Source organism: Notothenia coriiceps, unplaced genomic scaffold, assembly GCF_000735185.1.
Source record: "Notothenia coriiceps isolate Sejong01 unplaced genomic scaffold, NC01 NC01_scaffold00001515, whole genome shotgun sequence".
Classification (NCBI taxonomy): Eukaryota; Metazoa; Chordata; class Actinopteri; order Perciformes; family Nototheniidae; genus Notothenia; species Notothenia coriiceps.
In genome coordinates, this window is record NW_011334216.1 from 163771 (window position 1) to 178784 (window position 15014).

The 15014-nt window shown below is 40.6% G+C and overlaps 2 protein-coding genes across 2 annotated transcripts in view; both read right to left on the reverse strand.

Moving 5' to 3' along the window:
• Positions 1-2547, reverse strand: part of maml2 (mastermind like transcriptional coactivator 2) — a 34329-nt gene extending 31782 nt beyond the window's left edge. Inside the window, exon 1 of the mRNA XM_010791079.1 lies at positions 1241-2547. Within this exon, the coding sequence (XP_010789381.1) occupies positions 1241-1651 (411 nt within the window). The 5' untranslated portion in view covers positions 1652-2547. The remainder of the gene's footprint in view (positions 1-1240) is intronic.
• A 2740-nt stretch (positions 2548-5287) lies between these two features.
• LOC104962635 (GRB2-associated-binding protein 2) lies at positions 5288-14464 on the reverse strand. Its single transcript, XM_010791087.1, has 8 exons — positions 14241-14464; positions 11335-11927; positions 10113-10210; positions 9698-9977; positions 9470-9560; positions 9113-9215; positions 8874-8996; positions 5288-8205 (listed from the first exon to the last, which is right to left on the reverse strand). The coding sequence occupies exons 1-8, from the start codon at positions 14450-14452 to the stop codon at positions 8062-8064; spliced, it is 1644 nt and encodes a 547-aa protein (XP_010789389.1). The 5' UTR covers positions 14453-14464; the 3' UTR covers positions 5288-8061.
• Between the last annotated feature and the right edge of the window lie 550 nt (positions 14465-15014).

The window sequence follows — 15014 nt, forward strand, 5'->3', positions numbered from 1 at the left end:
ATAAATCTTACATATCGCTGGCTGTGCCCTTAACAGATGCCTACAGGAAGTCAGTGCTATCAGCACTAGCAGACACACAGAAAGCCCTGCTGTGTCTCAGTCAAGTTCCCTTAGCCTGTCCCCTGTTGTTGAGGGACAAATGAAAAATATACTGTCCTTTATTCTCGATATCGTTCTAAAAACTACTCCAAATAAGATATATTTAGATAATATGATACAGGATCCATTAGAAACAAACCAAAGCTCTTCTTAAGACACACTTTGAGAAACCCTGTTAAATGACAGGAAGTATTCTCTCAAGAATGTATGTGACCCAGAAGAAACTGCATTTTCTGTACTGGAAAATGCTATAATAATGCAAACTAAATGGGTTGAACAAGCACAAAATGTGCATCTGCATCCTTCTGTTTGGATGAGCTGCGCAGTAGATGCTGACATGGGTTTGCAGAAAATGCAAAACATCCCCATGACCTAATGACCCCAAAACAATTTCCTCTGAATGGATTACTTTTCAAATCATTTTGGTGATCCTATATCATCCCATCTATTTCAAGGACCCCTTTAATCAGCAAAACCAGAAACCAAGTGTATTACTCTTGTTTGGAAACCTTGCTTGAGTGGTGTGCCAGTGGGTCTGGATTTGTTTGTCTTTTAAAGTTGCACAACGCCAAAACTGTTTGTTCACCAAGAGTCATAGCATAATTGTTATCCATGTGGAAACATTACCAAATACATTATGGCTGAACAAACTACAGCTCTCAGCTGACCAGCGGCACCTTGCTCATATTAGCATGCAAAGAAAAGAAAGTGGGCTGAGTTATGTTGTCCTGTAAGTTTGGACATAACTGTAACTGCTTGCTCACCAACACAATCCTCACCATCACAACCCTGATAACTATATTCACCATGTGATGTCATCTTTAACACAAGCTGTATCATTATCATTGCCATCTGTAACAGTGCACTAATGATGAGTAGGGCCTCAATTAACTATAATTTGGTTATCAATTAAACTGGATTTGTTTTCTTTAATAATTTGTTAGTCAATACAATTTCAGTGTGAATATATTTGTGATTGATCGATTATGAAAACAGTTGGCTGTTATCACTCTTGATCAGTGAGTGACCCTGCATAATGCATAGTGCAGGGTCACTACACTAATCTCTCAGGCTGCATTGTTACCACCATCACCAACTGAGAAAGAAAAATAGGTTAAGTCCAATAACCTCTGAAACTCACCGCTATGCGCGTGGAGATCTTCTGGTCGCCCTCCGTGCCCTTTTGCTCTCCGTTGGCCCTGCTGTACTCGGGTGGTTGTTGGTTCGATCCCCGGCTGCCCTTCGCCTTTCTGTTCCCGGGCCCTTGTTGGACAATGTTGAGCAGATGAAGCGTGCTCTCGTGCTCCCGGTCCGAGGTCTCGGCCTGGCCCCTCTGATAGCGGTTCTCGCAGGTGGAGTGGTGCCTCCTGCACAGCTCGATGCGGGCGCGCAAACGCTCCACTATGGCGTTGTGCAGCTGTGGGACCGCGGAGCCCCTGGAGCCCGCCACCACCGGTCCGTTACCGACCCCCCCGGGCATAGTTCCTAAACCGACCCCCAACATGGGTACGAAAGACCCTGCAGCAGAATGAGCAGGGGTCGCTTCTCCCATGCCCGCAGGTCCCGGAGAAGTTTGTAGAGACTGAGGTCCACTGAGCTGATAATGGACCACAGTACGGGCATGGAAGAGAACAGGATGTATGGACTCAGCTAGGATCCCATGTGGAAAGAAAAATACTACACGGCACGCACAAAGTCACTTGAGAGAATTATGATGTCGATACGTTGCAGAACCTTAATCAATGTTATAGTGATGTAAATGACTGGAATACACTTGCCTGTGGAGTAGAATAAGCTACAAACTCACACTATGCCCTACAGAGGTATTAAAAAGTCCAAATGTTGCAGAATTATATTAGTGATTTCCTCCTCAGGGCTGTCACTACGTCAGCTAATAATTAAAACCGAAACGATTTATAAGCATAAAAGGCTCGTGGATTCACAGCTGGGATGAATCCACTCTTGCTTAACGACTCGATCTCTGCTCACAGATACATTATATTCAATATGAATCCCTTGGATGATTCATAACCATAGCACGCACAACTTCCATCGATGACTAGATCTCCGGTATAATGTCATTACTTTATCTCACATGTGGCACACTTATTAAATAGTCCAAGTAAAAGAGAGTAAGAGTGCCAAGTATAAATTAAAAGTGAACGATAGCTCGCCAAAATAGCAACCGCCACACAAAAGCCACTCAACTTCCAAGACTCACGGCATTTTTGTTTGGAAATTAGTCCTTTTTCTCTGCCTCGCTCTTTCCTTCCGGATAAAAGGATCTGGTTGCAAATTACAAGTCAGGAAAACCACGCAGCCGAGACGCAGGGAGCCGTTGCATAAACCGATTGAGATCCGTCTCAAATAGTCCATTGACAATCGTTTGTCCGTGTGGTGCACCAAGGCAATAGCGGAACTACAATACACAGACCCTCATTGTATGAACATTCCTCCTTTGACATTATACACTCAGATGTGGCGGGGTGCAAATGCACACTCTAGTGGACTGAAGGGGGACCTGTCCTGCAATCATGGACAAAGGAGGGAACATATCTTAATGTTTCTTAAAGGCACTAAACATCACATTTGAAGATAGAAGTACATGCCAAAGCATAATATACATATTTTTAAATATCTTCTGTGATGGTGTTTAAGATTTCTATAATATCCTACTACTTTAGGTTAAGGCCTACAGTATTTAAGGCTTGAAATGTTACATTAAGTGTGTGGTTTCTAGAATAATATCCCTATACATACCACAGCAATTAACTAGATTCAAACCCACAACATAAACTGAATTAGTGACAGTGATACTAATAGACTTTGGCCAGGGTATCAATACAACACCACAAATACAGACAGCATTGATTTAATCTCAAGAGAGAAGAAAATGGATACAAAGAAAGTTGCTATTTGTTGAAACGAAGCGTTAAACTTATAGAATTCTGACAAGACGTATAAGCATAAGACTGCAAATATATGTCAATGTACAATTAGGAAAATAGGCACATTTCAAGTTGTCGGTCAGTTAACATCTGGCACTGTTTGCTAACTAGTCTGCGAGGGCACATACAGTATGAAGCATACTTACATATTAAGTGACGCACATAGCCTCCTATAAAAGACGATTAATACCTCATAAAACATATCGCTGATTGGTTCCAGACATGCTTGTATCATGGATGTATTCTGTCAGAATGGGTCCTTCATTCCCAGAAAGTAAGGGCTGTTGCTGTGCCTGAACATGTTGTCTACTACAGCAGCTGACTGACATCTCTAAGCGGTGTTTGCAGAAAATACTTAGTACTGTTCTAAAGTGAATTTAGTTGGTTTTTGTGCCACCTCTTTAGATAATTTACTAAAGCAAAACCTGTGGGTAAGATGACTGCTGACTTACCCATAGTTTAGAGGAAAAAACACACAGATATAGGTAGAACAGGCAAAGTTCTAGTGAAGTAAAACAACAAATTAATTATAACATTGTAAACTGTTTTAAATGTTAAAGACGAATGACATCTAAAAAAAAATGTCATCATAAGTGTAAGTTAACATTAGTGGAGGGAAAATAAAAATGCATCTTTTATTTCCCTGAATTTATGTCTAAATGTGCCTTTTGCTCCCTTCAAATTAATACTATTTGTTGTATTATCTGTTAATGGTTTACACCTTAATAATATTTGTGGAGATTGGCATTTGAATGGAATTACATTTCTTATACCATTCATTTTTCATTAAGTCCGTAAAAACTAACAAGTCTGGATGCTACAGTGTTACATGACAGGACTTTTTAGTGTGTACTCCTCTGGGAAGGCCCATCTCAGTCTTTATGGAGGCAGGACTATCAAAAATTAATACAAGCTTGGTTACGGTAATTAAATGTGGTCTGACTGAAGCATTTATTGAGTACACTTATCGATGCAACCACAACAGCAAAAAACTTTTATTTTTTAATTTGCTCCAGAGGGTTGGCTCAGCAAAAGAGAGCTATTGGGCTGGTTGGTTCGGAGACTAGCCCAGCCTTATTCGATCCAGATCCAGAGAGTAAAGTGATCCAGCAACACTTGAAAATAGTAAAAAAGTATAACATATTATTGTAAAAATAACAATGAAGCAAGTAACGGTTTAACATCCTTTAGCCTCAGGCTGCTTCGACAAGGGAAGAAAACTAGCTATTGCAATCCCCAAACTGTTGACTATACAGGCATGAGACAACAGCTTATGACTCTCAGACCACCATACTGACCTGGAGGGATCAACCTGTCAGACACCAGATTCATTAAACTGACCTCCAAGGCTACTGAAGCAATAACTACAGCTCGGGTTTCAGTTTATTCTTTGCTGTTGGATGTCACCCAGTTATCAGTCTAGGAGTCATTAAATGACCATCATCTTAAACACATGGGGATTTCAATAGAAGTTGACAGCCAGCAGAGATACTTAAGAGCACCATGAATGCATTGTATTACAGGAGGACACCTGCAGAACTGCTAAATAACTGAGAAAAGGTTTATGTTTTATTACATTAGAGCTCAAATGTTAGTAATGACTTGATTGCAGATTTCACATCGCCCTTCCTGGCTTTTTGGCACTCCAGCAATGTTTTAAGGACATCTGACTTTTTTATATATTAATAACTGCTTCTGTTAGAACACATCTCTAGATTGTGGTAATGCTGTTGTTTCCTTATTTAAGTCCCCAGTAGATCCTTTATTTTCAAATACAAATTTGAATAAAATACATGAGACATCGAGAAACAATCTACCCTGCTACTTCACAGAGCCAGAGATTATTTAACGACCCATATAAACGCAATGTTGTAGCATAATCACTGATAATGAGAGAGAATCTTATTTTATAAGTGATGTTTTTGTTGCTGCTGCAGCCAATAAAAGGAGAAAACAAATAAATAAAACGCCAAAAATGCATTGCATATAAACATTTATATCAAAGAAAGGTAGTAGAACATTTTTTATCTTTGAAACAAACTTTTTTTCCAGCTGCCTCTCTTTAATCAATCTGTTATTGCGGTCTTGGTTGACATTTCTAGCCGATTAGTCATCTTTTTTTTGTCCATGGTTAAATGAGATATTAGTCATTCGGCATTACCGTAAATGCAAAGTCATATCACGAAGCACATGCATTCAAGCAACACGTGCATGAGTTCAACGCACCATGGAGGAAAACATATTTTTGTTTGATTTATTTATGAGATATTATACATTAAATGTATCATTTTCCAATTTAAGTCAAAATGCAGTTTTGTTCACATTTCCAGCATGCCGAGACAAAAATGTTAGGCATGGCATTGCATATGTGTATGTTTTTGGTAAGTAAAAATTCATATATCCTAACTGAAACCACTGGTATGTATATCATATTCCACAAACCTTTATCCATTTATCAATGTACTTTATTAATGCAGCTGCTGTCCTACACAACAGGGGGCAGCAGACATTCAACATCTGAGCATTACAGCACCAATTGGGAATGTATGGGTAAGAGATGAGTAATGGCATCATTGGCTGCCAGAAAACAGTGTTTTGGTTCATGTTTAAAGAGAAACCAAAACGCCAAACTTTCACTTCTTGATTTATTCTATGTCAACAGTTAAGGTCTACCGTAATACAGGAATAACAGTGTTGTATCCTAAACTAACTGTACCACATCACCATGACACTGGCATTGTCTGTCATATTGCTTCACAAAATCAAGACAGTTTGCATACATCAATGTTAGTAGAGAGAGGGTTTCCTTGTTTGGTTGTTTTCTTTCTTTTTTACAAGTGTCGACTGCAAAATGCACAATAAATTAATAAATTAACACACAAGCAATCTGCAAATGCTTTACATTAGTAGCAATAACAGTGGTTAAAAAACGATCTCTACAAGTACAGTACGTCCACCCAGTGACAGTCTGACAGTAGATCTGAGCAGTGTTTTCAATATCGCCCAGTCAGGCTGTCATTTAACATACTACAACTCACAATCTACCACAACACATACACAGCTCTTCTGCTTACAATGGGTATCTCTAGATAATAAATTACACATCCATTTCACTTCAGAGACTGAAAGGGAGACAGGCTTTTCTTCAGTCTTTGTTTTCCTCTCTCACTTTCGCCCTTTGTGAATCACAGCTCACCAGGGAAGGCCTCTGCCAGTGCAACTCAAACTGCCAGCCTCCCCATTTCATGTATAGATCATAAGAATTCAATGTTGGGAATAAAAAAGAAAAAACACACTGTAACAAACTTAGCTTAATTTAGCCTGACCCCATCCTCATTAATGTCACTTGCTTTACACGTATCAGTAAAAAAATGATGATAAAAAGAATACAAAAAGCAGTAAAAATGGTAGAAAAACATTAAGAAGTGAATCTTAATGAAATAATCAATAATACCATCCAGCACTGCATGGCCACACTTTTCATAAAAAGATCAAACAGGTTATTAACCCTTCAGTGGTTCCAGCCCACAATGAAATACTGGACTTAAGTTGAACTACCAACTGATCATTCAGCTGCCCTAAATACAATATGGCTCTCAATTGAATAATATTGTGAACAATTCAATTTCTCCTAGGCAAAATTTACAGTCAAAACTGAAATGAAAATCTAAGGCAAATTAAACAAATAAAATAGTTTAGGAAATTAAGAAAAAAACATTCTTTCCTAAACTATTTTCTTTAAGTGACTGATCCCTGGCAAATCTTCATGGTGGCAGGTGGCAGGAAAAGCACAATGTAACATTACTGTAGCGCACCTTTTGTCTCAGACAAGTGCATCAAACAGTCAACAAGATGTGCTGCAAATATGTCATTCTATTAATAATTTACATACAGGAAACAATTACTCTTCAGAGACATATCTGTAGTGTGTGGAATATCAAAGACCGGAGACATACATCAGTGAAAGATTGTGAATTATGGGAAAACATAAATAAGCTATTATCCTTCTGCTATTTATGGTCTCTAGGGAGAGATAGAGAAGATAGGGCTGGGTGTATCTGAACTATTGGAAATACATCTCCTGCTTTACTTTTACTTCACCTTGCTCAATAATGTTCTTGGTCAGTGCACATTTACAACAAAATGCATTAGAATATTACCTGAATCGAACTTAAAGTCAAAGAGACTGCTTATTTTCTCCGGTCTTGCCTTTTTCATTCAGTGCATTACTGACTATGTACCTGCATTGAAATAATTGGCCTGCCAGCTTTTAAACATGGTTTGGGCACATGCCTAATTGAAACCCAGGCAACAGCCTTTTACAGTCATCATTAGGGCTTCTGACACAGGCCTTTACGTATTTGTAGGGCTATATTTCCCCCCCCTTCTCCTTACCAGACATGCACTGCTAAGCTGAAATGATTGCCCGCAGTGAAAATAATCTCTTCACTGCTTCTGCAAGACTCAGCACAAATGATAGATTGAAGTGAAAAGAGAGAGTCAGCCTGCATGCCAAAATTGGAGTGCATCTTGGCAGTCCTGAGACCAGCAAGCGTTCTCTCGCAGTATATTAATATGGTTATCGACCAGTTAGCCTCTGCTACTCTTTAAAATGGCAGCAATTGGGTAAATTACCTGCTAGATGCAAACTGTTTGTAGAGGGTGAGACAGCTTTGATGGAACACTTCATTTATAAAGGGTAGATTGATGAGTAAGGATGACATTTTGTATATACATTATCAAATATCCGTAGACCGCTGTACAACAGTCTGCATGAAGAGCTTTGGCAGAGCTTCAACTGTATGGCCTGATATCCTGCGTGTTAGCAGTGCATTGCAGTAAAAAATCATCACAGAGAACAGGCATAGGATAGGTTATGGCTTTCTGTCCAAATGTTTCAGTCTTAAACAAGCCCAACCAGAACTCATGGTGATAGAAATGCGATACTAGAGATGCTTGACTTAAGGTTGGGTTTTTGTTTCATTTTTTTGTTATTGTTTTGTACAGGTCAGTGTCAGGACTTGACCCCTTTAGCAGGTTCAGTAGACTGCCGCACATCGGTCCACTCTTGCATGGTGCTCTGCAGCGCCTGGGTCTTCTCCTTATCCACCTGCACGTAGTCTACCTTCTCATCAGAGGTCACGGAGGATGTAGAGGGCTGCAGAATGATAAATAAGGCAGGAGTGAGAATCTGGCTTGAGGGCGCAATGCAGTCAGATGGAAATAAAAACAAATGCTGATACAAATTGCACTTGTTTTTCTTAATTTTAGTGAAAATTGCCATTGCCAAAATGCATTTTAGCCAAACTATTTAAACTCAAAACTCTCTCAAACCTTCAAAATGCTATCAGAAAATGAGCTAGTTTAAACATAACACTTGCAACAATTCTAACAACAAAAGCACACATTGTCACCTTTAACACCCTGAATTAAAAATAACAAAAGGAAGCATTATATAAATGATGACCTTTTAACTTGAGCTTGTAAAACATCTTTAAAATATAGTATATAAAACAGAACCCCTTTTAGTCTTTTGGCAGAAATGCTACAGTATATGCTGATATGCCAAGTTTTTATTTTTATTTGAGTAAGGTTACTGCAGAAATGTGCCATTGTTCTGTTGTTTTTAACCATTTTGAAAAAAGTATGTTGGTGTTTGAAAAATGTACGAGTACGAAAGGTGGTCATTGAATGTTTTTTGTGTCAATCAATGAACACATCTTGAGCTTCTCTTTCGCAGACTACAGTATGTCAAGAGTTTTGAAAATATGAATAGACCAATGCCCGTTGGCTATCGAAAGAAACTCTACAACATCATTTGTTTACTTTTCTGTGTGGGCTGGGTGATCCAGGCTGGAAGTCCAACGCTAAGTAGTCCACGTTGCCACACTTCCTAAGGGCCGGGCTGCTGGTGCCGCTCACGGCAGGGGAGGTAGACGCTGGGTTCTGCTAATGGGGACAAGAGGGAGACAAGAGGGAGGTTTCACTCACACAGGTCAAGTAGATCATTACAACAAGGAACAAAATGTGCTCTCCTGATCTCCCCTCCAGCTTTTGAGACTCACCATAGCCACATAATTCTCCTCACTGTCTGCAGAGTCAGTGCTGGTGATGCTTTGTGTAGAGATAGGTCGACAATGCTGGGAGGACATAGAGTTCATAGCAGGCCTAAAGCAAAGCAGACAGGACTGTGAGTGCTTCTACCTTCTGAACTCAGGCAGAAACCAAATACAGCAGCAATCTGTACCATCAAACCGTGTGTGTGTGTGTGTGTGTGTGTGTGTGTGTGTGTGTGTGTGTGTGTGTGTGTGTGTGTGTGTGTGTGTGTGTGTGTGTGTGTGTGTGTGTGTGTGTGTGTGTGTGTGTGTGTGTGTGTGTGTGGCCTTGTGTAACCCAGCTTGAATGACTGATATGAGACTCACATGGGCCGTGTCCAGGACATGGTCACTGGGCTCTTAAATGGCAGCTCATCAATGATCCCATTGTTCTTCAAATCAAGAGGTGTTGGCTTCGCTGTGGAAAACAAGAGCAGACATTGTCAACATTAACTTGTGTCTTTTTAAAAACAATTAACAACAACACATTTTGAGCTGATTCAAAGCCACAAATGCCTATAATTCTTGATGAGAACCTTGCTTTCAAAAACTCACATTTCCTGTTAGGTTTGAGGTTGCGGTTGACGGGTGGTGGTGTGACATCACTGAGGCGACTGGGCCGGTGACACAGGGAGGCGCTGCTCCCCTTACGGGCAGGTAACGTTGCAGAGAATCCTGGGAAATCAAAGTGATGTGGCCCCGGGCTCATTGGGATGTAGTTATTCTTAGGACTGTCAGCCTGGGCAGCGCTGAGTGGCGAGGAGCCGGGGTTCATGGGCACATAGTTGTCATCCGAGTTGCCGCTGTCTGAGCGAGTCAGAGGCGCTTTGGTTCTCTGGTGTCGGAAGAAACAGAGGGCACATGACTCTTTTAAACTCGCCGTTCTCAAAATTGGAGTAAATAAAAAAATGTTGCCCTCTCTTCAGTTGTTTTCACCCTAGCAGCATCTGTCTGTGAGAGAGTGACTCACCAGGTAGGAGCTGAACCCATCATTGACAGACTCCACAGACTGGCCTGAGTTGTTGAAATGAATGGGACGGTGATGGCTGTTAGTTTCAAACGAGGAGCCTGTTGAGAGAGAAATCAATATTTACCACTGCAAAAACTCTAAAAGCTTCTCAAGTGAAATATTATGATGTAAAAACAGCTGATTTCGATACAAAAAAAACGACATTTCAAGGAGATAACCTGTGTTTCTAGTGAAACAAACAGAACAAAAGTGACATTTCATTAGATGCTTCACTGGGTTATAATTAGACTTTGCAGCACAGGTGTGTGAACAGCCTGTAGCCTCACTAACAAGGGTCACAGGTCATTTCTTGTCTCTGGCTATACACGGCCTGAGTGGAGAAGGGAACACAGCATAATAAGAGGCACTGCAATTTGTTTGCGACTGTTTTTTTCTTTTCATGGCTTATCAGCCTGGAACGAGGCATTCTGGAGCGAGCTGTATGGCTTGAATTTCATTAGCGTCTCAACAGAGTAGTGTCTGCTAGACTGGCCCGTTTGTTTCTGCTCAGCTGCTCGCGTTAAATCAGTAAAATGAGAGATAGAGAAAGAGGGAAAGAGTGAGAGAACGAGGGGGAGGAAGAGGAAGCACAAAGTCACTGCCATACCACAAGGGAACAGACTGATCAAGTCTGACTTGCATTTGAAAAACAGGAAACAGGTGAAATGTGAGATTTCTAAAGATCCTTATGAGTCAACTGAGATTGTGTTTAAAGGGGACAAATAATGAAAAATTCTCTTTTTGAGAGGTTGTGATTTGCATTTGCCTACCAACTCACACAGTGTCAAATATGACAACCTAGTCAGTTTTTGTGTGGGCCTATTTAACATGCAGATTCGTAAACAAAAACTTCCCCACATCTGATTATTTCACCTTCTAGCTTCAGAATACCCTTTGCAAAGGTTGGTCATACTTTTCTTGCAAGCAAACATGGAAAGTGGGTTAAAAAATCAGGCACTAAAAAGTAGCGGGTAAATCGAGAGAGGGTAAAGAAAGGGATGCTCAGACAAACAGTATGAGAAAAATAATGTTTTGTAAAATCAAACTATGTCAACATATCATTGTAGAAAAACAAAACCCAAGTATGATCTGAGAATTAGCATTATATATCCCCTTTTTAAAAAGTAGCATTCAGGAAGAACACATTAGGGAAGCAATAAATCACACGTTACATTGAATGTACCTCGGTGCAGCCTGATGTTCTCGACAGCAGGAAGAGTATTCCTGCGAGGGATAACCGACACTGCAGTCGTCACATCTCCGTTCTGGCTCCCTACTGAGTGGGGGCTCCCAAACGGCCCCTCTGACCCCTGGCTAGGTTTAGGGGGCCTGGGAGGAGGAGCGCAGGAGGACTCCGAGCTGGAGGGTGTCAAGGCATTATGATTCTTATCAAACGTCCGAGGGATCTGGTAAAAGGAGCCAGGTGTTGTGGGGAGGTCATAATTGTCATGTGCACGTTCGTTGCTGTGCATGGTGGCAAGTGCATTGCAGGGCGTTTTGAAGGTATAAAGCTCCTCGTTCTCCAGGTCCGGCTCACCCAGTCCGCTGTGAGCCGGTGCCTCGGAGCTGAAACCTCGAGGAAGCACGTAACATGCCTCCTCAGAGTCCTCATGTCCTGGTAACTGGTGTTTGCCTGGCTTTGGCAGGCTGTAGAAGCCGTGCAGCTGAGCACCCATGCCGTTCAGACAGTGGGAGAAGCCATGGGAGAGTTTCTGCACCGCAGTGTCACTCCCCATAAACAGATTACTTCTTGTGGCCTGGGAGAAACTGGCACTCCTGCAACATAGACAAAGACATGCACAACAATAAACAAATGCACACACTCATTTTTTATTCTCCCCACTTTCCAAAGTACCTAAATACTTTCTTGAAGCAGACATCTGGCTCAAATTCCAATCCTAAACAATGGCAAATGTCTAAGAAATGTCTCTTTTACAGTAGTATTTAAAGTCCAACGCTATTACCCCTAAAGCCACTAGATGGCACTGTCGCACTCTTGGTCTTAGCACAGTTTAAAAAAAAACACACACCTTGCCATCAGTGTCTGAGCCCCTTGATACAGCTTTACTGTAGCAGACACATTCAATGTTGGTATCCTTAACGTTTCCTTGAGAAGCTGATTTGTTCTCATGTTTTCTGTATGTTGGCAGGGCGAGGGCATCCATGTTAAGCAGGAAAATGCCATGACTTTCCCACAGTGTCTTACCCTAGGGACATGCCTAATTTATTCTGGCTCCTTAGTAGAACTTGACCTTGAGTGCTAACTAGAGCAAACCTACAGCTTAGACACTTCTAGCCAGTTAGGTGAGCAATGGTCCGACTTATTTGGCCAATGCAAAGATAAGATATCCTCAATGAGTCGTTTCTTTATGTCTGAATTCATCTCTCTTGTTATGCATATGTGTTAGCTACACTGCAGGTTTTTAATGGTAATGTTCAATCTTGCTTATAAATGTAACCATTTCAAAGTAATATAATTAATATTGACATATCATTTTGCTCTCCCTGTCTCTATGACTGCGTTTCATCAATTCTTCGGCTTTCTTGTCAGGAGTTAAAATGATTAATCAATAATACTGCTCATCACTCCTGCCTGACATCATGGGGCTTTCTACGTAGATTAATTCATACACTGGTCATCAGAGCAGCAGAGCTTCATTCTGACGTAAATCATACCCAGCCACCAGATGCCTGCCGTAATTAGCAGACCCACAGAGCAGAAGCTGGGGAGGGAGTGACAGATATATCTGCATAAAGCTGATGAGATGGATTGTGAGGTTTCATTTCCTGGTTTTCACAGAGGTCCAACACAGCAGATTTATGTGCAAATCGTGTGGCTGAGAGGGCAGTTCTCCCCTGTGTGAGTCTAAACCTATAGGAGTGATGAATTGCAGCTTCGGCCTCATTGATCATCTACTGTGCCGAGCTATCTGGTGAATGGCATCATTATTGAAGCTGCCTTTTGATTCGTGGAAGCGGGCTTGATGGCAGCAGGAGGTGAGGTGAATGTTAATGGAAAACTCAGGAGTGCATTTAATATAACACCGTGTTTTGGTCTCCTGCTCAGCATGTCGCTGATATATATATACACTTATACATATACAGTACTTCCAACACCTGACATGTGTTTCTATGTTATTGTTTTAATGTGATTAATATACTGAAAATTGTATAAACTCGGTTAAATATTTATTTACAGGAGTTTTGCAATGCAATACCGTCAATGTTCTTCTTTCTCATACAGTGGAGTATCCCTAAATATTATTATAAGTCTTTGGGTCATATTACATGGAAGTTAGAAAAAATGAATTATGAGTGATGAATATTACATTTTACATAAAATATTAATGTAAATAAAAAAGAACTGAAATCTAATTTGAATAGATGTGTCCTATGTGTGTCTAGTGTAGTGACACTTTAGGTGTTAAATATAAGCCACTATATGGAAGTTATTGATATTATGAAATAAAAAATAGAACATAAATCAATACAATTTAATTTAATTTTGAAAATATTAAAGCACTAAAATAAAAGTGTGTCCTATGTATAATCTGTAGTGATGCATTTTACATGTACTTTATACATATTTTATATTTTCCTTGAAAGAAAATAACATAACATAAAATTACAATCTATGTTACCTGTCTTCAGCTATCTACAGTATGTAATCATTTAAAATCAAATGTAATGCTAGAAAATAACACAAACCTTATTTGCTTAAAAAGGTTTTCAGACTCATCTGCCACACTAATACCTTTAAGATTACCAATTTTTCATTTCAGGGGGCATTTATCCTTAAAATGTAATATGCTTATTGTTATTTTTGATACTTCCTCAATCAGAGCACTTTTACAGGACATATAGTATTTCCACAATGCTTTATCACACGTGCACACACACACACACACACACACACACACACACACACACACACACACACACACACACACACACACACACACACACACGAACAGTAGTTTTATCCCTTAGAGGCTTCTAAGCTGAGGAAACGTCCTAAACCTGTACGTTGACCTGCATCAATGGATAACAGGAAACTGACACAGGACGCCTGAGGGTCGTGACCTTTACCGTGCACTCTCTGTCTTCCTGCTCATGCACTGGTGGAGGAGGAGGTAGTCCTGGGGAGCACTGTTGGACAGGGAGCCGTGGTGTGAGTGGCGCACAGGCACATCAAAGGTGAAGAGCACTGGCTGGCTGGAGTGGATGGGGGCCGACGGCTTGCGATCTCCGGTCAGGGGAGCCATTGAGCCGCTGACATCTGCTCCCACAGAACGGGGCATATGGTGCAACCTGCCATCTGCAGACAGGGGAAAGGCAAGTTATTGATTGTTTAACCCATAACATTTTTCTTTTCAGGCTTATATAAGAAGTTTAAAGCACTTTTATGCAGATTAAAGATGCTTTGCAATCAACACAAGTAAACATCCCGAAACCATCTTTCTTCTGAAGTCACAATATTTGAGTCAAAGGGTAGTGTGTGATTCATTTGATGGGTTTAAGCCTTTACATGACCTTGCTTTGTCTTGTACTCAGTAGCTTTCAGTATGCACTGATCAATAGAGAAGAGGGATCTGTCTCAAGGGAGCAGAGAACACAGAATCCTTCTGCTTTTCTGGGCTGCAGGGTGCGAGTGATTCACCAGCACATGATCCAAGCTATCCTTTTCGACCAGTGCCATGTGCTTTCTTTGATTGTATTGAGTTGCATCATTCTGCACAGCAGGACTGTGTGAACAACATGGTCATACAGTCTTTTTGTTTATGTGTGACATCCCTGATATCTGCATTGAAAGGCTACAAAGAAAAGACAAATCTGAGAAGGAGATGCTGCAAATAGACTAGG